Source organism: Sturnus vulgaris, chromosome 9 (genome assembly GCF_052056855.1).
Source record: "Sturnus vulgaris isolate bStuVul1 chromosome 9, bStuVul1.hap1, whole genome shotgun sequence".
Taxonomy (NCBI): Eukaryota; Metazoa; Chordata; class Aves; order Passeriformes; family Sturnidae; genus Sturnus; species Sturnus vulgaris.
The window spans coordinates 17,203,278-17,230,357 of record NC_142251.1 but is presented as its reverse complement, the minus strand read 5'-3'; the positions used below and the strand labels follow the sequence as shown (position 1 = coordinate 17,230,357).

At 37.5% G+C, this 27,080-nt stretch overlaps 1 protein-coding gene across 2 annotated transcripts; it reads right to left on the bottom strand.

The window, feature by feature from the left end:
• Positions 1-1,581: 1,581 nt before the first annotated feature.
• MTF2 (metal response element binding transcription factor 2) lies at positions 1,582-25,528 on the bottom strand. Of its 2 annotated transcripts, XM_088169977.1 has the most exons (16): positions 25,291-25,527; positions 24,904-24,958; positions 15,171-15,369; positions 14,941-15,022; positions 14,024-14,119; positions 13,550-13,650; positions 13,080-13,228; positions 11,759-11,854; positions 10,808-10,876; positions 9,856-9,979; positions 6,619-6,686; positions 6,079-6,249; positions 5,328-5,436; positions 5,113-5,171; positions 4,862-4,966; positions 1,582-4,052 (listed from the first exon to the last, which is right to left on the bottom strand). In XM_088169977.1, the coding sequence occupies exons 5-16, from the start codon at positions 14,097-14,099 to the stop codon at positions 3,698-3,700; spliced, it is 1,482 nt and encodes a 493-aa protein (XP_088026103.1). In that variant the 5' UTR covers positions 14,100-14,119; positions 14,941-15,022; positions 15,171-15,369; positions 24,904-24,958; positions 25,291-25,527; the 3' UTR covers positions 1,582-3,697. The 2 variants fall into 2 exon arrangements, with proteins under 2 accessions (XP_088026103.1, XP_014739719.1); XM_014884233.2 differs by lacking the exon at positions 24,904-24,958 and having other exon boundaries at positions 25,291-25,528.
• Between the last annotated feature and the right edge of the window lie 1,552 nt (positions 25,529-27,080).

Here is a 27,080-nt window from a genome sequence, read left to right as displayed (position 1 = left end):
GCAAAAGCATCAAATTTCAAGCTCGTTCTCAGACTGTGCACAGCTTGTACTGGTACTCGTCTTTTACTTTTCTTTCTATTGTCCTGCACTACCTTTGCTAAAAGACAGTTGTTTCTCCCTCTAACTTCCTTCAGTGACTCCAAAGGAGACTTTTCCCCATGTCTTTCATTTCATTACACCTCACCTACAGATGATCCAATTTACAAAAAAAACCAAACCAAAAAAAAAAAAAAAAAAAAACCAACAACAACACAAAAAACCAAACACCAGCAAACTTTTCTACAAACATTGACAACTCCAAAGTTTAACTCCTGCATTAATGTTTTTCTAACTAAACTAGGATATCAATAGATCTGACACCTCCATATGGGTATTTAGCCATCAGTTCAAGTTCAACATTGACCAATGGTTCAACGTTTCCTTAACCCTTGACTCAATTTCTACAAAATGGAATTTTCTTCCATCATGCCCTAAACTGGACTGTTACACTTTTCATTTAGACAGATGTGAGGCAACCAGAGATGTGCCTGAACATATTACCTGCATAGCATTTGCAAGACTCATCCTCTTCCCTGTGTGCACAGAACTGATGCTTCTGTCCAGTTTATCCTTTTCACTCTGTTCTGACTATTGCTCCATCGTCAGCCTTGGTATGTTCCATCTCAATTCACCAATTTCCTTTTAAAATATAACACTAAAGATCACTTTAATAGGATGTTCCAAAGACAAACCATTTTTCTGTTCATTAAATTATCTTCCCCCCTTCCCAGACAATAAAGTGCTTGTCTTCTTCTTTAAAGGCCTTTTAAATTTGTCTTCACATTAAACTAAAATATTGACCTTCATTTCATGTATCATGCTCAGAGATTTTACAAAATTCCTTTGTAATCTCATTCAAAATGCGTTATGCATAGAAAAACCATAGTTTTATTCAAAATTCCTGTTGAAGTTTTTTTTGAGAACAATGATTTGACAAATAGTTTGCTATGATGCATATTTTACAATTCTGGCCAGTATTGTACCATTATTTCTTTGCTGTCTTGTTCATGCAATACCTCTATTTTTAGAATTGTCACGAGAGACTTCTCCTACCTAAATACTACTGTAATACAAAAAAACATAATGGAAAAATATTAAATATACACATAGAAATGGGTCTAAATCAGTGACCACAACAAAGTTGCATTACATATATTTACACACATGCATACATACAATGATCAAGTTATACCAAAATGTAATCATTACATACAGCAACATTTGTCTTTTTCCTTTAGACACACCACTACTACATACAATGAAATTCACATAAAATGAGAAAGGCATTTGTAGGTGTGCTTTAATCACTACTCTAGCTCTATATTCAGCAGCACTATTGCAGCATTTTCCAGTACATGACACTTTGTAACAAAGCATCCCTCAACCATAGCTGGAACACCAGTTAGTGTCTATGTGCAGGGCAAGTGTCTCCAGGACAGGAACAGGAATGCTAGAGGTTGGGAAACGATGGATGGGAGGATGCCACCAAGTATGTGCTTCACAAGAGTACAGAATCAAAACTCATTCTTCTCTCTCAAAAAATACACACATTTAATGTTTGTCTTTTAATTCTAAGAGAAAAGCAATTCCAAAAATACAAACTGAACATCAGAGTTATGTCAATCACCATAATAAAATGAAACGACATTCACAATAGTTAGGTCTATGGACAGCTGAAGTTTGACAAGTATTTTCTCCCCACACCACCCCCACTAAAGTCCCCAGGTACATTCCAATATTTATCGTTAAATGAATCTTTATGAAAAATACTGCTGGTGTTCAGTTAGAATTAAAGGACTTGGATAAAGTGAAACAGACAAATACAGATGGTGTGAGTAAGGTTACAAAGGCTTTACATTTTGCATTATCTCAAGATATAAACATTCAAAAATTAACATGAAGTTGCTGTGTTATCAAAATATTGCAGCTATAGGCAAGGCAACATTAAATTAATAGCTGAGGGTATGAGAAAAAAACCCCATACATTTTAGTGAAGGTAAACAGAAGTGGGAGATTTTAATTAGCATTTTTATAAAGCTAATATAGCCCAGCCAGCCATAAGCCAAGCACAGGATAAAAAGCTTTCTCTGCTTCCTTTGGCTATAAGGTGACCAAAAAAAAAAAAAAAGTCAGAAAAAAAATCACCTTTTCAAGATGTTCAAGATGAGCAGAAAAAGTCAAATAACCAAGTAATAGAATAAGTAAGTACTAACTCAGGCAGTACACTTTAAACCACTCTGTCATCTGTTAATGTTACATAATTTTATTTTGGTGGCAAACTGTAAGCATGTAAGAAAACTAACCTTATACAGTACAGTGAATAACCACCAAAGTAAAAATATTCTTCTGTTTACTCTTTGGCTAAAACCCCCTCAAAAGTAGCAGACAAAGAAAAAAGTATCTAATACTGGCAAGAGACTTTTTGACTTTTTTTTTAACAAGTAAAATAATCTTACCAATTTAAAACTTGGTACATTTTATAAACACAAAAGAGGTAATATTGTAAGAAAATCAGTAACGTTACTTCAAATGGCAACATTTGTTGACCCTGTGCAATAATACACTTCGTTCATACTACATTTATCAAAATATGACTGTTTCTACAGGTACGTAGAAATCCTGCACGGCTCCTGTCAACATACTTTATAACTGGGACATGACATTTACAATCAGAGTGCCACAAGAGCTTTCAAATTGTTATTTCCAGTAAAATTAATTTGATAATCTTCAGATCCTGCATTATCTTTCAACGGTTAATTCAAATGGAAAATAATGGAATGTAGAGCACATGAACATCAATGACTGCACCCATTGCCAGAACATGCTGCACTGGTTGGACACTTCCTTAGTACATAAAAAGCAACAGCACCCAATAAGCCTGAGAAGAAATGCTGCTGTGTAAATACTGGCAACTATTCCTGAAAAAAGAATTATGGGATGTATTCTCAGAAGCTGACCAATCCCATAATTTGTATTGCATAGGTCACAATCACACATCTATATACACGCCCAGGTCAGTGTGTGCATATACACCTCTGTATATACGCACACACGCACGCACACACACACAATATATTAAGAAGACAATGAAGTCTGGTCACAGAGCAATTTACAGGCTCAATATATTTTTTCTTTTTTTTTTTTTTTTTTTACACTTTGTTTGAAAGAAAACTTCAGTATTTTACAGTCTTCACTAGGCATTATATACACTGCACTTATGAAATCTAGAAAGTATTGAAATAGAAATACATTTCTGCAAACATTTGGATAAGAAAACAAACCAAGATCTTTCAAATATTTGTGCTATCTACATAATATTTTCTCTAAATCACAATAACTGTATCCATGGAATGTTCTCTAGAAAATGTCATCTTTCTTTAAACACCATGCACATTTTTAAGCAATTGTAACCCAAAATATCCCAACCTAAAACAATCTAACAATGTTCAGATTAAAAAATTTAAGTCTCAGATCAGATTTTAAAAAGATAAGTCTTTATCACAAGAGCTGTAATGGTAACAATTACGTGTTAAGGCTAAACTGGTTTTGTTTTTGTATTTTTTTAGAAACACATTTAAAGACCATTTCTCTCGTGGCTCTGCATAATGAACTGTACTTACAGATGACAGTGCAGTGAACATAATGTTCAGTCCTACAGTCAGGATGCAGTTGCTCCTTCCCACTCCACAAGATACTGCACCTTTCCATCAAGTGTCACCCGACGAGCCAACACACGGTACTTTTCCCCACAAGCTATTCTACCTGCTGCACCAAAATAACTAGTGATGGAGTTCTTCAGATGATTGAGCTGTAACTCCTGATCTGCTAAGTTGTTAAGTATCTCTGTATTGAGTTCATCATACTGGTAATCTTCCTTGCTCTCATCATCTTTTACAATTTCTGAATTTTGAGTCTGGAGTGCTTTGCGTGGAAAGCGGCCTCTCCTCCTCAAATGTGGTATTGCAGCAGGCCAAGTTCTTCCTGTACGAGTCCTTTTTCTCGAGTCAGATAAACTATTGAAAATAAAACCCCACAGCATTAGCTCCAAGGGAATTCAAAATGTATGCTGTATCATCAATTATTTCCATGCCATCACATAATAACTGTTGTTTTTCAATCAAAAAATACTTATTGCCTACAGATAGGTCACTGTGAGTATGACACTTAGGTAACAATTTCAGAACTCTAAATTAAACATGAGCTTTTAGAAGACTGATGATTTATATCAATAATGCACACGAAAATTACTCATGAAAGCACTCAATAGCATGAACCAGAACGGGAAGATAAAATATTAGAATCCATGTACGTCAATAAAAGAAAATTCTATTTGCTGAACTTGAGAGAGGGAAAAGTTCAAGTAACAATTTGCTTGCAGCAAGGTTTACTGCAGTTAATAATTTATTTATAAACTCTGTGCCAAAATTTTTTCATGCTCTATTGACTGTAGAAAATCATAGCATACTTAGTATTTTATAACATGAATACACAAATCTACAAAAACAAAAGCTGCTAAAAATAATTCAGGATACATCAGTTCTTTTGTGACCACTAGTAGAAAACTAAGCTCAGCAAATGTTTCTACAGTTTAATTCTTTTAATTAAATGTCATACACATATTTTACATCAAAAACAACTGTTAGTGAGCACCAAAGAAATTCTCACTGAGTTGTAAACAGAACTATTAAATACAAAGAAATAGGGTGAGTGAAAATTTGTATTTCCCCAGGCTATTTATACCTCTACTCTTGAGAAAATTTTATTAAAATTAATACACTGCAAATCTTAATCTTTATAGCAGATAGAGTAACTGAGTAGTTACCTATAATGTCTGGAAATGTTAGATGAGGTAGTTTCTTTCATACTGGCAGCACCTGTGGATTCCACATCTGAGGTATTGGATGAATGTGCAGTTCCATCAGATTTCCTGTTTTGCAAGATAACAGGTTTGCCATGTAAAAAAAAAACAAAACCAAACTTATATTAAAAACTGAGCTGACCTTTCAGAAGCAAACAGATAAATTACATGGTGTTACAAGGTTTTATGAGAAGGTTGTTTTTTTTTTAATTTACCCAACAGTGCAGGGTAATTCCAAGGCTGGGTTCTCTATCACTGGAACTGGTTCATTATCCTAAGGGGGAGGGAAAAAAAAGGCACTTAAATTTTTTTATTGATTTTATTTGAGAGCAGGTGGAGGAATATAAATTCATATTAACTTGTTATGTTTTTCTTCAACATTTATGATGCAGTTAGAAGGAAGGGAGGAAGGGGGAAGAAAAATCCTTACCAGAGGAGATGACTCTGGAGTTTTGTGAATCATTTTTCTTGTATAGGGACCAGGTGGACGACCTACTGATTTTTTTTTCCCCTTTCTTTCTATACCATTACTTAATTCCCTAGAAAAAAATTTGTATTTTATTCTGTATTACTGATAAGTTTCACTGAATACATGTTTTCCTTTGGCAATTAATATACAATTAGATGTTTATTTCTAAAATATTGTATTAAATGAGGTGATTCTGGCAAATCAAAATTTGCAAGTACACAGCTACATTTTGTCTATATAATAACATAACAGATTCAATGTCTTTCTAGGGACATTACTGATTCCCAAATGTTGAAGAGGAATGAACAAGTATTAAATATCATTTATTCATATGATCACTCTTGGTAAAAAAGATGGCACATTTTTCAATACAAGTTACTATTTCACAACATACTTGCTATTGAGAATTCTAGTTAGATTATTGCCTAAGAGATCCAGTAAGGCAAAAGGTTTTGTTTCCCAAATGACAGCAAAGTTGGGATATTTTCTATTGTTCTTATTGCTAAATTTCATGTTGATTTTTTAGAAGAATCCTAATAGAAAGTTAACTACATTTGTTCTAAGAACCTTTTTCTCACAAATAATCTGCCTTTACGTTAGAAAAAAACCCAAAAACATTCTACAAGAAAAAGGCCTTTTTGGTTGGCACCAAAAAATACCCAAAGTAGCCCAAATGAACCACAACACTGCTAGAATGACTGGGTTATTTTACCTCACGTCAGGGATTGGTTTAGATGATTTTCTGCCTTTAATTTTGAACTCATGTGAAGTTCCTTCTGGCTCTTTATCAGCCTTTAAAGCAGCATTCGGTGGCACAGGAGGAACTCGAATTCTCAAGCCAAACAAATGCTTCTTTTTCTTTATTTCTTTTCCAGACATAAACCTAGATGATGATAAATTAATTGTTAAAATTCTGATGGGAACGTAACTTTTAAAATAACAGGGTACATGCAAAACAAAATTTTATTTCAAGAGAATATTCATTCAAATGCTATTCTACCCCCCTCTTTACCCCATCACAATCCTCCTCAAAAACAAAATGTGAAGTGGAAGGAAGATGTAACCCAGACCAAGAGAGAGAATTTTTATAATTTCCAATTGAAATAGTTATGTAATGTTACAATTTGAAGCAAACATTATTTAAAACTTAAAATGTCATCTGCAGCCAGAGCAATTATCACATGGACTGAAGACTGAACCTAAGTCAGATTAAATAGGCAAACATTTAAAACAAAAAGTACCAATAACTTACATAGTCTTGTAATCATTTAATGCCTCCAGGACATGCTCATATCTTTCAGATTTTGGTGTGTCTGCCAGCTGTAAAGTATTAAGAAATCTTTAAATCTCTCAAAATTTTTAGCAATAGAAAGATTCCAGTTACTCTGAGTCATTGTAATTACAAGTTTGAATGTGAACTACATTAATGAAATATTACTTAAGGTTGCATATTAACCATAATCTCATATATTTTGTGATTTACATCCACAAAATTATATGCCAGGATCAAGCCAAGGACACAGAATGAGTTTCACTTTTAAGAAGTACAATTAAAAAAAAATCTCAAGAACGTTTAGAGTAATGAGGGAATATAAACACCAGATTGCTCTCTCCCGACACTCCTAACAAAAAATCTTCTGTATGTACTCCCAAATTAATTGAGATTGCAAACAGAGGATAGAGACAAAAGAACCTAATTATTTATGATAATTATAGCTGAGTCCTGCCATAGGACCCAATTCACATTTTTTTAATACAACTCAACTTGATACAAAAAAAGAAAGGAAAACACCCAGAAAAATTATTAGAATTATAATAAGCCCAAGCCAGCAGATCTATTTTCATGTCCTTTTAGCTAAGACCCAGTCTAACCTCCCTCCTTTCACCAAAGCCTGAAGTAACTAGTCCCTATCAAGCTTGCAAATATGAAATCTTCTTTCTGAAAATTTGCATAAATAATTACAGAGAAAAGCAGAACAAGTATGGTGGTGTCTATCACGTACCAGAATGTAAAATTTGATTGTTTACACTTTTACTTATATATCTACTTTTCAATTCCAGCAAAACTACCATTATTTCCAGTTGCCAAGCCAAAACGTGCAAATTTATCTTTAATTATAGAGCTGACAGTAGTTTATAAGTTTCACTATTAATATGAACACTAATGACCAGACTGTATGAAAAGAAACCCAATAAAAAACCGAGGATCAGATCATCTCTAAAGAATACAATTCTCACCAAACAAGATAGACAGAAAACGTCAAAGAATTCAACATGCTAACAGCTAAAAATAAGGGAATAAATGCTCATAAACCCCAGCCTTTTAACATGATTTTGGGCAAGACTGACAGTCTACCTCACTACCAAAGCTAAGGGAGGTGCTCAAGTGGTTTTAGCCAAAGGAAGTAATAACTTGTTTCCCATCTTCACCATATGCATTCCATCCAATCCACTGCTATCTAGAGACCTTGCAACTCTGCACTAAACGACAGATAAATGCCATACATTTATTGCTTTCTAAATAACATGTTAAAAATTACTGGCTTAGGAGCTCTGATAACTCTACCATTTACTATTGTCTTACCTAAAGGTAAATTCTTTTCCTCTTACTCAAGTACAAATAGGTAGGAAGGAAACTGAAGTGTCATTTTTAACAGTGGCAATTTAAAGAGATTAAAAACCCCTAAAATCATTATACTGTACATATGAACTATTTCTGTGACTAAATTCTGTTTCCCTCGTTTCCCTAATTAACCAAAGTTAATCAGATTTTTCAAGCCAGTTTTTGCCAACTTCATGAAAGATATTTAAAATCTCTTCAGAATAAAGTATTGAAGTTTCCTTAATACAGCTTGTATGAATTTATTGAAAATCTAGCCCTTTGAAAATGTAGTATTCAGACTTCAAATTAGTAGTTCCCTGAAGGTAGAGAATTGAAAATACATATTAAAGAAGTGGGTTTACTTATTTTGGATCTGCCCTTTCCTTCCTCCCCCTTAGTTATGTGTTTTTCACAGACTGAGCATGGATGGATTGGAAGCAGAAAGGGGAAGAGGACAGAGAGGAGACTGTAACTTTTCCATTTCTTCAATATGGCTTATGTGCTCCAAATCAATCACAGCTCCACTCTCCAGCCAGTCTAACATAAAATTATGTTAAACATAAGGAATATTATATTAAATAAACAAACAAATTTCTTCTACATTTCCCTCAATACTAAGAAAAATAAAATTCAAAATTAAATACGGTTTACATACTTGTTAAGCTATACAGTAACATAGCTAAAAGATTCATCCTATTGAAAAAATGGTGAGAATTACATTTTGTGCAGCCTTTTTTAAACATCAAAGCTCAAGACTTGATATGACAGACTTACTGATTTTATATGACTGAGGTAAAAAATTCCATACATATCAAAGTAAACCAGATATATATTCATGATTCTTAGTAACGCTTTAGTGTTTGCTTGACTTTTTAACAAACTATTGCCACTAATAGTTCAAAACACATGTTTAGACTATTTTCCATTTACTTATGAAAAATAGTTATTTAAACCAAGAACGTACACTTGGTTCTCAAACCATGTGTGCTAGTAAAAATGGACTACAGTTGTATGAATTTACTGAAGAGAAGTATAAAAGTAGGATGTACTAATAGTTAGAAAATTTCAACCCATTATATGCCATGTATTAAATAACCTTCAAAATCCTAAACAATTTTCATGCACATAAAGGAGTATGGACCCTACTAGCAGTATGCCACTGAACTTAAACAGTAAATTTTTGCATCTAACCTCATATACACAAACAAAGATCAACACTGGTCCTCTCAGTTAAATATGAATTCAATCTGCTCGATTAAATGGATTTCCTTTAATGCTAAGATAAATGCTCAGTAATCAAATAACTGGGAAAATAAGTAGCATAATAATGAACTAAAAACAATATCTTGACAAGTAGCTGAATCCAACTGGAAAAGGATCAAAACCAAACTGGACACAAACTGACCACCCCCACCATAAGAATTAGGAAGGAAAAAAGTAACTTTTGAGTACAATATTGAACACATAAACAATGTGTTACACCTTAGAGACAATGAGTGTGGTCTTCACATGCAATATGCCTTAAATTCAATATTTAGATTTTCAGGTCAGGGCATATGAAAATATCAAAGCAATAAAAGAATAATGAAACTAAAAGAGAATGTAGATATGCAATAGAATAAACAGTTAAGTAATGAAATGTTACCAAGCAAGTAATTAGTTGCAAAGATAACTTGAAGAAATTTCACAGTTCAGAAAACCAGACACCACTTAAAAAGCATTCTATTTCTGCAAGAAGATTAAAAATTACTCCATTATTTTGGATTACCAGATTTTAAGGTACTAAAGGATTCAACATCCAGAGTAAAACAGTTCAAGGCTGTCAACTTTCAGGACACATGTATGCACTGTGATTTAAAAACAAGAAAGGGTATTCTACTTACTTACCTCACCAGGATGCAATCTATCCCAGTTTTCATTAATGTAGGCCATAAGTTCAAGCTCCGAATCAAAATATTTCTTTTTATGAATAACACTTAGGTTGTAAAGGCATAGATGTGCTATATCTACCCTAGAATATTTTAATAATAAAAAAAAAAAAACAGAGAAAACAAGTATTTTTCTTCCAATTGCTTTCCTCTGAAACAATTTAGTAGAAAAGGTATTAGCATTATACAAGTGGAGGAACACAAAGTCCAACTTAAGACACATTCAGACAACACTATGAAGCCTCCTGCAATTTCCCTTCAAATGGTTCTGGTTTGTATCTCACTTTCATTTGTGCCTCATCTCATTGTCACGATATTTTTTTAAGCTCCAAAACTAGTCTGGACCATGGCATATATAAGCAAGTCTGAATTCACACTTTAATGTATCAGTTCTGAATTCATGCAAGTATTTTGGTGAATTAACATCTAACAAGATAATTTCCACCATGTATTTGTTAGCACTAGGTGTATATATCCACTAAATTGTATATAATTTCTATTACAGACTAGCCCTATTAAGACTACTCAAGCAAACTATTACAAAATGTATCAGGATGTGTGCTCTGGTACTCACTACGTTTGGCTTACATAATACAGCAGGGTCCTAAACCTGCAAAACCCACTTAACTTAGATATCTCAACCTTCACATACACACAAGTGAGTAGCTGCTTTTTACTTCACTGAATGACCCCAGGATTGAATCCCAAGAGCGTGCAACCACAATATACCTCTACCCCTAAAGATAAACTTTGAAAGAAATTTATCCCTGATCATACACAGCAAGACTGACTTGGGAAACACCTCAAGCTAACAAGTGCATTTCTTTTTAAGCAAGAAGAACAAAAACACCAAAAAAAAAAGCGCAAAGCAAAGCATGTATTCATCTCACTCTTTTTAAATTCATACTTACCATCTCAAGGGTAAACGTTTGAGGTATTCTGGTCCAGAACTGCAAACTGAGCAAATGAACGTATAAAACCTAAAAAAATATACATATGTATATGTACACATGTCTGGGTAGTGGGTGGCCATACACACAGTGTTTTAACACCCTGATTATGAAAAAAATGCAAGTTAAGCACGCTAGAAACTCAGCCATATGGTATTTGTGAGTCCCTTTACTCTTTATCTTACTTTAGCAACTTCTGTAATCTGTGCTGATACTTACTGGGCCAGATACAAGGTACTTCCTCAATTTCATTCTGCTACCACTGTTTCATTCTGCCTGAGAATGTCCCTCAACCTGTGACTGTATCCATGAAGATGCTCTGTTAATGTCCCCAGCACAATTTTTCAAATGCAAAAACCTGTGCTCCAGTGTAAATATGCATTTTAAGGACCTATACATTCCTGCATCTTCACTCAGTTCCTTCAGACAAACATTCCAGAAAAATTCCCACATAAAATCATATTAAATAATGAATGAAATGCTCTTTGATTCTCTTCAGTTTTCCTCTTTCATCTGCTGCAAGTGCTCAAAGTTCCCCTTAAAATAAAAGCACAGACCAGCACTATTTTTCATTTCTTTTTGTCTTAACTCCTCACACATGAGCAGAAGATGTAGAATTGCACCTCTTCTATAAAGGATTTCCACACAAAGTGAAGGCAGTAACAGCTGGAATGCAACTCTCCACTGGTCACCTCTCCACCACCCACCACTGCATCCTCCATTCAACTAAGATGAAGAACTGCATTTTCCTGGCACCCAAACACAGGCTCTTGTGTATAAACTTCTACTCAAAACTCAACCCCTTTTTGAAAAATACTGTTGTGTTATGGATGCCCTAATAAAAGCTCATATGTGAGACTTCCCTCACATTTTTAAGAAATAAAACAACAAAGTACAGCTTAATTTTCTTACCTGTCACCAAAAAGCATTGGCTTTTGGAGGCACTGTACACAAGCCTCATGAAACCACTGTTTACATTTGCAGCACTGCAACATCTTTAGATACCAGCTTCAACAACAGAAAGAGACAAGATGTGTTAAACAAGTTACTGAAAATTGTTTCTTCATTATGTTTAAATTAAATAGGAAGGGAACTTTTGACCCAAACTGATTTTCACAGTCATCTCTATGAATATTTCAGTAACATTTACTTCCATAGTGAACTACTAGAAAAGACAGACTAGGAATAATAAAAGCCTAGTAAAAGAATTAAGTTATTAAATTAAGAAAAAGCCCATTTAATTTACTCTGACATCCACCTTTTAATTCCCAGTAAGAATTCAGGAACTCCATACCAGCTCTTTCTGACATACTAGATTAGCTTCCTTGTTATTTCCTAAAGCACAACACAACTGCATAAAGTCATAAACATTTGTTCTGGGGATCCAACTACTTGAATCCTCAAAAGAAACCTCATAGTTTACATCTTTTCCTTTTTCAGCTTCTCCCTTCAGAAAAAGAGCCATGCAAAACTGACAGCCATGTTTGTTCAAGTCTCAAGTCTCAAACCAGATCTCTGTCCTTGTGTATACACTCAATAACTTTGCTTTTCTGTGGGACTCTACTTGCCTTGACCTCAAATCTTCAATGCTATCTTATTCATTCACTCATTCATGCAGACACCAGAGTACTCCTCTCTACCTGCCTAAGAAGTCCTCTTCTTGCCTTTCTTGTAAAAAAGAACCAGCAGAGGATTCTGTGATGCCGTAAGAGGAGGGGAAAAGAAAAAAGTTTCTCCTGCCAGTGACTGAAAACCAGGATATGACATTATGGTAGAATCAGACAACTGTCTATTCCAACGAAATTTAATAAACTAATCTCTAGGTATATCGATTTTCATGACTTATGACAGAGCTGAGTTAACATCAGAACAATTCTGCCTAGAACTGCAAGATCATCAACAAAAAAACTCCACTCAGACTCAACACATCAACAGTGGTGACCAAAAAAAAAAAAAACTTCTTGCTCATTAGAGAATGTACTGTGATGATCACATGACAAAATTAGAACAAACCAAAGTACTTTATGGAAGAAGAAAATAAATTAATAATATATTTCCCACTGTGAGACACTTCTAAAACATATATAGAATTTAAAATCCCACTTTGCATCCAGTTTCTGGTATGTACACACAGAGACAGAAACGAACAAGTTAACAGCGAAGGTTACAAGAAAAAAGTCCAAGTTTGTAGCTGCAGTAGAGAAAAGTTTTTACATATTATCCATTTACTTACTCTCCAGGTCCTCCACAATAGCAGTAACACTGCTGGACATTGGTTTTATGACCTGCATCCCACTCAAGGTCTGTTGCATTATACGGTAACGTTTGTTTCATGACTTGCAGTGCTTTGGCATTTGGTCCTTTCTTAAGCGCACCACCTCTCTGCACAGAAACAGATTCACCACTTTCCAAAAAGCAGTAATGTATTTCTGAAACCTTCAAAGCTTTTCGTTTGATTGGAGAAAAGTTTTCATAACTTGAGTCAACTTTTCAGGTGTATTTATGTTTTAGTACTAACATGTGTTTAGAAGTGAAATATTATCGATTTCTAAAACAGCATTACTTCTCAACATAAAAAATTTGCATTCAGATAAAAGATAAAGAAGAAATCACTAAAAAAGTAATATCTTTTTTATTATTTCAATTTCAAAATCAAAGATGCATGCACTATGAAATGTATTAATTTTTTTTCTAGAAACACACCTTGGTTGTTGTTGCAAAGACACACTGTCGACAGAGCCATTTATCATCTGAATCAATCACGCTGGAATCAATATTTGGTGTGTGACACAGCTGATGATAACCTGTATGAAAAATGATCAGCCAAACCGTGATTAAAATGACAAAAGCTTACACAGAATTAACTATATATAACTTTAATTCAACTATAAGGCATTATCAACCATTAAGTGCCAAAAACCTGAACAAAAGGATTGGTAACACATTCAAAAAGGTCTTTTAAATTTTCTTAATAGAAAAAAATAATCTTGACTTACAGAACAGGTGTTAGTCACTTTACCATGGATTATCATCTTTCACTGAGCTGTTAATAGCCACTAAGGGCTACAAAATTTAAGATCAGTTGAGCAGTCAGTCATAGCCGGGCAAATATCCTCCTTTGTGAAACAAATCAAAATATCTTTTAAAATGCAGTAAGTAGAAAAAAAATCTAGTTACCTTGCCCACATTTATCACATATAACCATTTCATTTGGTGCTTCTGAATACTCTTCCTGACATATTGTACAGACCATTTCCCCACTCTCAGTGGCTCCTAGACAAAGATGAGATTGTGATTTTTTTCAGATTATATCTGCAGTAAGAACAGTTACCACATGAACAGCCTTCTTCACAATTTCACTTACAGATGCTACAAACACAATGTTACAGTGCCAAACTTCTTAATAACAACATATTCAGACATTTTGTACAGACTGTGTTATAAATATTTAGATCACTTATGATAAGGTATCAGATATTTATAGGCTTTATGTTGCCTACTGACTATGCAGTCAATGGTTCCTCAACATCAACAATAAAAATTCAGTAACTGAACAAAGAACATAAATTTTGGCTAAAAATACCTATAAATAAATACTAGCTGGACAGCTAATAGGTCTTTTGTATTTATATTACTTTGTGTTTCTTTCCATGTAAATACATACACCCTTTGCATATCTTTTTGACAGTTCTGCCAAAGCTGCCTTAAACTCCAACATTACTACAGTTATTACTACTTATACATATCTCAAGTGCACAAAAGCACACAGTCATGGTAGAGGAAGGAGAAAAAAGTTTGCAAACTGGAAACAAAACTATATCCTCCTCCATGTACACCACATACCAATGTAACAGTTGATTAAAATAGAAGCTTCTTTAATTAGAGAATATTCTGAGTTGGAAGGGACCCATAAGGATCATCAACTTGAAATTTTCTCATACTCATTTATTAATTTTTCTTATTAGTGTAATTTTTGTTCCTGGATCACGTTGAATTACATCACCCTTTAGAACAAAAGAATATAATATGATCATCTTTTTTAACAGTATTCTAAAAAAATAAGATACTAAACAATGACTACTTCAAGTTCTTGCCTGTTTGTATGTCCTTCCAGAGAACCCAGGATTTGGAACTGTCTTCAAATATAATGAAGCAGTTCTGTTTCAGTTTGTTTATCTGAAAGACAGAAATACAGTGGAAGCCTCGAGTAAAAGCTCCAAACAGAGGAATGTATTTAATACTACATAAGTGAGACAATAATACTGCCATTTTCAACAGTATTTTGACCCTTTAAGACTCCAGTGAAGTTAAAAAATGTGATTACCTTTTTGATAGTTCCAAGATAAAATAAGCCATCTGACCATCTAGCTAGGACATCCTGACCTTCCTCAAATTTACAAAGTGGCTTTTTGGCTTTCTGTCCATCACGTAACGGCAGCTTGGCCAGAGATGCTGAGCTCTTATGGCTGCGACGTAAAGGAGAGCGCTTATGGACCAGTGAATTACCCACCGCTGTGGAGTCTCTGGGGGAAGGCAAGCAAGAGAAGAGGTAACCAGAACTGGGTTAAAGGAACTGTGCCTTGGAAACACCAACATGACCAACTCCACAACTTCAGGTACCCAAAGACCTGCTCGTCTTTCCTGACTTTACACACCTTTAGTAGCAGTGCCTCTGCTACTATACAAGTGTATAAAATCTGAAAGGGACAAGTTTATAAAAGAGAAGCCTTCTAGGATATGCACCAACTTCCCAGCTCAGAGACTCTTCATAAAAATCACCAGAAGTATTGAAAAACATATCAAAAACATTCAATACAGGATTACTTATGCAAAACTCACATCACTGCCAGTTTTTTAAAATTCTAAGGAAGCTAAAAAGACCCTAAGCCAATTCTAACTGCATTACCTTGGCTAGGAGAGTACAGGCTGAGCATTATGCTAGCTCAAGGTAAATACTGAGGTACCTCCAAGACAGAATCATGCAATGCCACTAAGCACAGGTGTAGAGTTTTCCAGCACAGGAAGAATTTCTACATGTTGAATTTCTTATGCAAAATAAAATTTCTTCTCTGTTAGAGTAAGGGTGGGAAATAATAAGGAAGGAAAAACAACAGATCTTGCAGCCTTTCTTTATACAGGAAACCCAAAACTGTAAGTTATTTGTATCAATAAGCACTTTTTCTCATATATTCCACAATACATCGTTTATCTATATGCAAGAGTGGATATGTTTTTATGTCAGACTAGCTGTCAAACACTACACTTCAATTAAAGCAGTAAAATACAGAAAATTATAAAACAGGACCAGAGAGTGCACAAGGAAGAATTTCATAAATAACACTCAGAATTTGAGACTATGTAATAAAGTTATCATTTCTATATACAAATGTATTTTCTCCAGAAGCTACATGTGTGTGTAACATGGATGCATATACAATTAGGGATCAGGAAATTAGAGAGAATTCAGTCAATTGAAGAGCAGTTTCACCTCACTCAAGATATCTTAGGCACCTTATCAGCACCAAAAACATTTTAATTAATCGCAAAGCACCAACAAAAGCAGTAAACTAAGCAGGGTCCCATACAGTTAGAGAATTGCTATACAGATATTTGAGAAGTCGCTCTACAGCTTCAAAGAGAAAGGAATCTTCTCTCTAAAGAATTTACTACTCACATTTAATATAACAATAAATCTGGAAAGGTAATGGCTTAAAATATCACATTAAACAGTGTAAACCACAAAAGGCATAAGAAAATCAGCTGCTTTAAGCATATTTATAATCAAAGTGACATTTGACCATGACATTATAATAAAAGCAGCTATAATGGACCTCTGGCATCCTCATGCACAACTGGTCACCAATTTAAGTCCTGCTTGATCTCAAACACAAAAATATTCAGACAGGTGACTAGGGAAGACCAGAGGAACAAAAAAATCCTTTGGCTTGTTTCACAGTTAACATCTTGTCACTTCATCTAATATCCTTCATCACAGAATGCAACAGAAAATTAAACTGCCATTTTCCATCTTCTCTCTTCATGGTGCAAATAACAATGTTCAGACTCACCATCAAGCCAGATTTCCCAGATAAAGAATCTTAGCAATTTTGCTGCTTCTTACACAAAAGCTAATTCAAATTACTGCTACTTGTCTTCAGCTCTACTCTAACCCCTGATAAAAGGGACAAAATACATGCAGCATTCAAAATAGGTTTTACAATAACAGAGTAAAAGTGTAGCAGCCAGGGACACTTATTCTTTACTTTCTTCTGGTTTACAACTAGTTTGACAGAACCACTCTCAGAGAGGTACAAAGATTTTCTTTCCAATTTTTTTCAGGTGTTTCAGACCCTAGAGAAAGTTGGGTTAGCCTAGCTAGGCTAGCCTAGAAATAGGTAGCTATTACTGCTACAAGGCAGGAACGTTTGCTCTTCTTTTCCAGTACTTGAAAAAATGTGTGCAAGATCTCATACCAAACACACAAAAATACACTAATTAATTCATCATAAACAGTACAGATTGTCACTTATAAAACAACTTAAAAACAACTGTGAGCTTTATACCTCAAAGAGTCTTCAAAAGCATTATTTTAAGTACAAAAGTCTGTCTCACATCACCACTGAGATCTCAACCGAAAAAAGTGTGCATCATTTTCTGGCACAAAACACTTCAGTGAATCTATACATTCACTTACACAACAAGATAAACACACAATAGCAGCTTCAGCCCCTGCAGAACCTTGATTTGCAGTAAAGCTGTGAGCCAATAAAGCAGACACTTCTCCATTGTCCACACTGCTCTCTTTGTGAGTGATGGCAGTGCTGAACAGCCCATGAAGCAGCTCCTGCTGTGGCAGTTTATGGTTTATCTCAGACACTGAAAATAGGGTTAGTTATTACAATAGACTGAGAGTAACTTAACAGTTGCTTTCCACATGGATAGGAAGTTTCTCTCCAGGGAAACATTCCCTCAATGGTTTTGACTGTGATTAAGTAGGAGGTCAATTGTTTTAACAAGTTGACTTTAATGAACAGGACATAAGTTACTTAAAGTAGGTGGCTCTAAAGTATCTTCTGGAACCACTCACTGCACAAGAAATGCAGTGCAGACTAATGTAAAAGCTAGAATGATAAAATGGTACTAACTTCCCATCTGTCTCATCATCGCTCTAACTGTTGTAGTGGAATGCCAAAAAGTCACACCTACCACTAAAATAAAATTTTGTTGGAAGTTAAAATGCAAACTGAATTTCAAAATTGGCAAGCAAAAAGGTAAAGGTTCCACATTTTCCAGCAACTTGCTTTCCAGTCTTCCTTAAAGTTAGCTTCATAGCACCTTCCTAACACATAATAATATAGTTTTCAACAAAATTAGTAACCTTGAAATAAGAATTTCCCCATCTTCAACACTTCTCTCCAAGAACTTATAATTGCACAATATCCATCAGATGCACTGTTTTCCAAGAAAAATCTTATAAAGATCTACATTATCTCATTTAACTTTCACTACCAAGCTACACTGTATGTCAGCCAGCATGTATGGCTTATCTATTACACAATGCTAAGTATGTCATGTCTAGCACTTAAAATGCAAAAACAAAGTACTTATAGATCCATACAATCTTTCAGAAATTAGAGGTGGCAGTCAGTAAAACGTGCACACTGATACATGTTTGAAATTAGAAATGCACTTCCACCTTTTCTTGAGAAGCTGAGGTCATGAAATACTGAAAATGATCACTGATTTCCACCTTGGAGTCTAGATCATAGCAACAGATATTCTCAAGCCAGATAGGCAGAAGGATACCTTCTATTCATCTACTTAATCAATTAGTTTATAATATGCTGCAGAAGCAGATTCATTGTCATTGTCAACAGAAATGGCAAACTCCCTCCCAAAATCAACAACCTAAATCAGTCTGATTTATGAACCATAAGCAGTTACTATGCCTAGCATTGTATTTATCAAAATCAGATTTATTAGTTTTGACTCACTTGTAACTCTAACCTCTTTATCAACAGTCAGAAAATTTTGGGGTTCATTTGGTGCCTCTACTCATCTACCTCTACAGATATCCTACAAAAGGAAGAAGTGGAAATGCTGGGGGAAAAGATGTGAAGAGGCTGGAGGATTAAAAAGACTGAGAATTCTTGTGCCCGAGTGTCTTTTTCTTAATATCATTCATACTCCTGTACTCCTTCAGTCTCAACAACTGCTGTGAAAAAAATTTCTGTTAAGAAAAAACTCCCTTGACGGGTTGTTCTTTTTTCCCCAGCCTTCTCAGTTCACTGATCTGTTTCACAGAATGGTTTGTAAGCACAGCTGAATAAATGCAAACAAACAACTTCGGACACAAACTCCCTCAGCTGGCACTGCCAGACTCCAAGACTGAACTAGTCAGGTTCATTGCCAATCTATACAATTTCAGGAAACTTTTCCAGACAAGCTGCCAGATGCACAAATGCTGCAACAGTAATAGATAGCTACCCTATGAGCACAGATAGTATCTTTAATGCTTCCCAAAACTAAATTTTAACAACAAAGTGCCCAAAGAACATTGAGAGAAATTTTTAATCCACTGAGAAAACTCTAAGTGGGACAAATAGCTCGTTTATTCCTAGTAAATGCAAATTACAGTGAAGGGATGACTAAAGATTTATTAGAAGGGAATTCAGACAGAAATCACATACAGAGCATTCTACTAAGACAGCTCACAGAGGTTTAGGATCCATCTCAAAACTGGAAATGTGGTATCCCATAGGAAAGGAAAATATAGTGAAAGAACTTATGATAACTAGAGATAATCAGTTCAGATTCTGAAAGTACAATGTTACCGCTGATTAATCACAATTTTTTTTGGTCTAAAGTTGCAAACTAGCCCTTTATTACCTTTATTAGAGAAAACTGAACTGTGAAGAAGTTGTAAGATGTAAAATACCAGCAGTCCGTTCTTCTCTCCTTGAAAGAGAAGAGTTGAACGCTCACGTGGAATGAGGGGAGCGAGGTCTAGCAAGAGCTCAGAACACACAAAACCCACGGCAGTTTCACACACGGCTTATCCAATACAGCACCTTGCTCTCTTCCCAGCAGCTCCAGAATGACAAGCTAGCTTCTCCATTAGCTTCCTATTCTGTTTTCTTTCCCTTAATATAGATTCACTGACTGATATTTAAAACAAATTCAAGTACCTCACAGAGAGATCTGGTGACTAAATAAGCCAGGTACGCAACAAGTGCTCACAGCTAAAAGACAGCAGAAAAGGGAAACGAATCCTGTCAGAGTAATAATTGTAGCTTGTTTACCCAGCTCCACATAACCAAGCTAAAGCCCTGTTTCCAACGTTGCCTGTGACTTGGATCTGGTCTCTACATTAACAGCTGGAGAGATTTTGGATCCTGGCCACATTTCTTCCTTTCAGCTTCTTCACTATTTATGAGATGTCACACCAACCAGTATCTGTTCACTGTGGCAAACGTACTTTCCTCCCCCAAATAAAAAGATTCTGCTGGGCCAAGAAGACAGTCAAAATTAACAGGATGACAAGTCAAACTTAAGTTAACTTCCTCCACCCCAACCCAGGTCCAAACTTCAGATCAGGTTGATTGAACTCGTAACAAAAAAGAAAAAAAATCACTTTTCTTTTTGTAATACCAATGTTATTGTAACAGTCACTTTTCAATTACACATAAACAGGCTATTGTATTAGTACACATTGACACGAACTTCAATTAAGCAAAGGATCAAATACAAATCCAGATTATAATCTATCCTCTACACTACTTCACAGACTGAAATTAATATTGCTTTTCCAATGTACCATATCATACAACATCTACAAAACACACTTGAAGGTCCTGATCTTTACACTATTTTGCATGCTGGCACAATCAAAAGCCAACTGTATCAAAGAAGGGCAAGGGGACTGCAATCCAGGCATCCCTCAGTCTAGAAAAGTAGAAACTGGGGGATAAGAAATACGTTATAAAAATTACTTTCGGTTTTAAGCGTTGTTTAGGATAATACAATAATTCAGGGTAGAAAGGTTCTCAGGAATTCTCTAGTCCTGCTCAGCACAGCACCAGCCATGAGGCCAAACCAGGTGGCCACACAAACACCTGGGCCCCTGTTTCACTGCTGAGCTGCCACCCTGGGGACGGGGATGTTCCCTCCCCCATCAGAATCTCTTATTCCAATGTAGGCATGTTACTACTTGTCCTCCTTCTGTGAAGACACTAATTGCATCACACTAATTTTCACATAGGAGCTGGAAGGCTGCAGTTTTGCCTCCTTGAAGCTGAATGAACCTGGTTCCCTAAGGCCTCTCTCACAGGGCTCCAGTCCCTGACTCTCCTAGTGGCCCTACACCAAACTCTTCTGGTCTGATGTCTCTTGCAGTGGTAGCACCAAAACACAGCATTCTACTGAGATGCTGTCTAATGAGTTTTGTGTAGAAGGAAATAATCACTTCCCCTCAGCCTTCTACTTCTGTTATTCTAGCCCAGGATACCCCTTGCCTTAGCTCACACGACCCAGCGCTGGCTATACAATGCTTTCGATGTGTCAGATCCCCAGCCAATCTTAGCCTGGAGCTCCTTCTTCAGATGCAGAACTTTGCTTTCTTATCTGCTGAATTTCATGTAGTTCATGTCCAATCTCTTCCTTCAGCCTTGATGAAACTGAGGTAGGACGAGGTTCTCCCCACGTTCAAAAACCCTGCCATTTCTAACACAGAAGGCAGTCAGATTGTTCACGCCATAATTTATATCTTTGGTGACTGTTACCAGCCATCACCTTTCCACGCATCTAGAAACATTCTCCAGAAAGACTTCATGACTTCCCTAATGACCAAGTGAAGCTAATCAGCCTGTGGTTCCCTGGGTTGAACTCAGCCCTTTCCAAAGATGGGGTAAAACGTGCAATTCTCTAATCATTATGGAATAGCCCTGCTCTTCACAACCCGTAAGAGTGAGGAAGAGCCCTACAAGAACATCATGTATTTTCCTTGGTGCTCTTGAATGCAGTCTGGTCCTATGAGCCTACCCGAGTCAAGTTCACATGTTTGTTCAAAGGTGCAGCAAGCCACCACTCCAGCAAAGCTTAACAAATCTACCATGGATAGAAGTTAAAATATCATTTAAGGCAGAACAACTTTGTCCTACCAATGATTTCAGGGTAACTGCTCTGTATAAGCCACTCCTTGTCAGTAAGATGAGAAATTGTAACTTGCTTATTCTCAGCTTTACCCAGTCAACCCCAATAGCACCCATGATGATCAAATGGGATTTTGCATAATACATTACTATCCCAATAGGGTGGCTGGTTGGCTTTGGTGAGGATTTTAATTCTTTCAAAGGGCCTTATATTTTGGCTACGATTTTCTTTCTCTGAATAATTCTGGCTGGTTAGACTCTTTAGGGAATTCTCTTATTATCACAGTATCTTTTCATTAGCAAGTTTTTTAAGTAGATTCATGTCTTCAAAAGCACATACATCACATTACCTGACAAAAGTAATAAATTTTGCTTTTAAGAAATAAAAAACTGGTAATAAAAACTAAGTGAGGCCCCACAGCCTATTAATCTGATTAGCAGTTAGGTCTATGAATCTGTTGCATATCAGAAAGAAGTTTAGCCAGAGGACTGAGGGGAAGTGACTGCTTGTGACACTAAACTTGTTAGACAGCATCTAGATAGAAAACTGTGGTTTTGCTCTCTAATCCTGTGAAATATGACTGTCCTTAATGAGATTGATGAATACTGTTAAAAAGAGGTGGTCACCAGGGTAAATGTACTCCCTCATTTTATGTATAATACTACAATCACTTGTGATTTTATTTTTGCTCACATTCTCCCTCAAGAAATCTTAAATAACTAGAAATGTTTTAAATCTATGTGATATAAATAGTAAAAGAATTAGAGTTTAAAAGATCACTACAGAATAACATATTTAGCTAGGGAAAGTAGGGAAGTAGGACAGGGCAGCCACGTACTCCAAGACCCATTTGTTTGGAATCAATCACGTGTTTGCATATGAAGAGGCAGAAGGTACAGGGAGAAAACAATGGTACCGAGTCACAAGACCAAAATTCCCCTTAACTGTATCATTAGCACCTCTGTGAATACAGCAATTGCCTTTTGGGTTTCTACAATACCCAAATCCACACATCTAAGGGAGTGTGAGGACGCACCCCAGCAATGAAAGAAATAATAGACAACATGCTACCTTGCTCTGGGAAAAGTGGGGAAAAAAAGGATTTCAGAGTTGACCAAAATCCCATAATGATAAGCTTCCTTCTTTAAGGTTAGTCTGCAAAAACAGCAACCTCTATAAGCATTCCACAGAATTAAAAAAATAAATAGATCTGGAACATAAGTAAAGTAGCATTATCCTTGAAGATATGTAGTGAATGAAGTGTGATGAAGTGTGATGAAGTGTGTTCAGACTCATCAGGAATGCTCTCATCATTAGCTCTCCTTCTCTCAAAGAAAGTTAAGCATCTTGATGTCACTCCTCCATGGAGGTTATCTCTCCAGCCATACCTGTGGTTTTACAATTCTTCTCCTGTTGTATTTTGCTCAAAAACATACTTCCCCTCCATTTCTGGCAAGGAAGACCTGTGAAGAAGGTGAAACCAACTCTGCAGCAAGGCCAGCGGCCGGCCACGCAAAAAATGCGGTCAATTCATAAACTAAGAGAAGATTCATACTGGCTTCAGTCACATGTGCTTCTAGGCACATCTCCAAGCTTCCTCCTCCAAACTCACATGAGGAGCACAAAATATGCTTTAGTGCCTCTACATTAATTCACATCCATCTCCAGGGAATACAGAAGTCCACAGTCTACTGGGAAATTAACTGGAACTTATTTGTTACAGCTGCTCTTCTCATAAATTTTACCTGATCTCCTGGTTCAGGGAAAGACAAGCATAACTTCATGCTTACTACCAATACATGTCTCTTTCTCCTATTAAAAAAAATATATATACCCTGCTGACTAACCTAGTAAGTCATATGAGAAGCATCTACATCTGATTTTAAATTCTTTCCAGAACAGAAAAAGCAAGTTGTTGAGAAGCCACACATCTGTATTTGACAAAATAAGGGTTAACTGAGGAAAACATTACTACATTTTACTCTCAGTACAGATCCACATTTCACAGATTGTAGCTCCTTGCAAAGACCCTTCTCATTTTCACTATATTTTGCATTTCCTTTCATACGTTCAATCTTTGTTTCCCTTATTCTCCTTTCAATGAAAAGCTATGAGCTCACTAACCTGTATTCTAACAACACAGAAACTAAACATTTTCGCCTCCTCTTTTAATCTCAAATGCTTTGAAATTAAATGTAATTTAAGCTCTCAAAAAAAAGGACAAGTATTATCAGGTTAACTTCTCCCAACCCAACTATAGATCAAAAAAAATAAACAAAAAAAAAAAAAAAAAGAAAAACAAGAGGGGAAACTTTTTTTGTTATTATCCCACACTTTTGGCAGTTTGAGTGTATATCATTGGTCCCATTCCCTTACACTAAGCCAGAAGGAAACCATGTTATTATCCATTACTACGTCTGACCTTTTAAAGTTATGATAAGCTGAGCCTATCACAAATTCCAGAAACAACCATAATGCTACACTGCTTTCCTAGCAGAGCCTTTCATTTAATTATGCAGGCCCTCTACTTCTAACAGCACCCTGATCCTTCATGGATGAACGACAACCCCTCGTATTTCAACACTAATATCAGTGTCCAGAGCATCCAGCACAGAACCATATTGTTCTCTTTCACTAAAAGAGGTATCAGCCCATTCTTTCCACAGAATACAATTTAAAAAAAAAAAAAAAAAAAAAAAAAAGCATTACTGCATATCCTCTCAGCCAGCAACAGTTACCCCATTTAAGTGCTGTGCACATTCAAATCGTCAAGCCTGACAGAAATTAAGAGGTGAGGCACTGCAAACAAACAAAAAAAAAAGAAAAGAACGCCATACAAAAAACCCCAAACAAACAAAAAAGAAACAAAAAGCCCCAAAAACAAAGTTACCAACGAGCACCACTACCTCTTTGTGCTGCTCTCTTCACACTCGAGCAAACGCAGCCTACTCGGACAATATCCTTAAAGGAGAAGATGAAAATACAGCTGGCGCGAGGCTGATGGCACCTCACCGCCGCAGCCCCCGGCCCCGCCGACCGGCCCGGTGCCTCCCTCCCTTTGTTTTGGTCACCGAGGAGCACCACTGACCCTCACATTCGCCTGCCAGCGGCCGCTCGGAGGGAGCTCCCTCTCCTCCCCCTCCCCCCCAAGGCCTCGGGCCCCCCGCGCCGGAGCGGGCCCCTCGCAGCGCTCCCCGCCCGGCGCTGGGATGCGGCACCGGCGGCCCGGGCTGCGGGGATCGCCCCCCCAACCGCGCGGGCCCGGCCGTCCCTCCCTCCCCCCCACCCCTCACCTCATTCGGTCTCTCCAGTGGTGCCAACAGCCTCATACAGGGAAATCGGCGAGCTCGGGAGCCTCCCCCGGCGGCGTGGCGCGGTGCGGCCGGGCGCTCGGTGCGCAGCGGGCCCCCCGGGCGCGGACCCGCGGCGGAAGGCGACGGGGGACGGTCAGACCCGCCTCACGGGCAGTCCGGCCCCGGCGCAGCCCCTCGCCATTTTTGTTTCCCGCGGAGGAGGCGCTGGTGCATTCTGGGAGCACAAAGGGCCGCGGCCCCGCCCCGGCGGCCCCGCCTGCGCCGGCAGCGCCGGGGGCGGGCGCGGGGGCGCCGAGGCGGAGGGACACGGGCGCAGCCGAGCCTCCGCCGCTGCTGAACAAAGAGGGACTATTTTAGGCGTGCGCGCCCGGCGCGGATCTGTGCGCGCCGCCGGAGCTCGTTTTTGCTGTGGCGCTCATTGTTCCCGCCGCACCTGAGGGGATGCGGTAGGGCCCCGGTCCCGGCCCCGCAGGACTCCTGTCCGGGATCGGGGGAAAGCTCCCGCTTTGATGGGGTCGGCCCTGCCATGTGCAGTCAGCCTGGCTCCGCCTCCTTGCTCGGGTGGTTGTCGAGGCGAGGCCCGGCCCAGGTACCGGCGGCTGCCGCGGCCGGCCTGTGGGCAGCCGTCTGGGCAATGTGCTCCTCTACACTGATATCGGGATGCTGCCATTTTAGGAGATGAGCTGAACCTCAGTTCAGTTTTTAGCAGCGTTTGTATTAGCTAAGCTAATGGAACAGGCTGAGCAGGGAGGTCATGGATTCTCTCTCTGGATTCATCCAAAACCTACCTGGATGCAGTGCTGTGTTACCTGCTCTAGATGACCCTGCCTTGGTAGGGGGGTTGGACTAGATGGTCTCCAGAGGTTCCTTCCAACACTAACAATTCTCTGATTCTAGAAATGTCTTTGTTTTCCATCACTCTGTTTTGTTCAGACTCCAGTACTGGGCTGGTCTCTATGGTCTGCATGGTTAAGCACAGTAATTGCCCAATACCGTGGTGATTATAAAGCTTGTCCTAACCGCGTAGGGGCCAGTGCTGTGTGCCACCCAGCCCTGTGCAACACGGGAGTGCCAGTGCTCCCTGGACCAGATTTCACCAGCTGGTGTCACTCTCAGGAATGGATGAACTCGACTGGATGGTGAATTTAGGATTCCAATCTGTCTCCTGGTCAAACTGCCCAAGTTCTCAAAGCCATCTGAAACTAAGGTTTGCCATCCCTGGGAAGGGGCACAGGGAGGGAAGCCTGGGCAGAACACTGAAGTAGAGCTTAGTCTGTCCCGTTCCTAGTTATATCAGAATAAAGTAGTATTTCTAATCAAAATCCCGTGTTTGGAGTTATTTTAAGTACAAGTTCAAGGGGATAGTTCTCCCTTGAATACACTAACTAGACACTGTTCAGGAGTCGTGATGGTCTGCTAAAAACAGACTGGGACACCACAAAGGGCCCTGTTTGCTCTTCACAGATTTTCATGTATGGTAAACAGCAGTCAGGTAATGCTGGTGATGAAGGCAAAGGGTCACCAGCAGCAGAAAAAAAAATTAGAATCATTCTGACATTTATCCATATAAAAATCCTTGGTTTTAAATCACAATGGTTATATGAGAACCAGTGTTCAGCTAAGTTGAAAAGCAAACTTTCTAGTCAGCAACAGAATAAACATCAATAATTGGCTATGGCACAGCTTCCTTTCTTAGTGTCATACTTGGAAGGTCTTACCAGCCTGTTGTCCTGCTGTATCTTTAAAATTAATCAAAATTTGTCAAAGTA

What these genes read in the sequence shown, in the direction of transcription:
- MTF2 (XM_014884233.2), bottom strand. An exon ending in TTAAATGATTACAAGACTAT is followed by an intron (nt 6,250 to 6,618) that starts GTAAGTTATTGG and finishes ATCATCATCTAG; the next exon opens with GTTTATGTCTGGAAAAGAAA. An exon ending in AACATTTCCAGACATTATAG is followed by an intron (nt 4,053 to 4,861) that starts GTAACTACTCAG and finishes TATTTTCAATAG; the next exon opens with TTTATCTGACTCGAGAAAAA.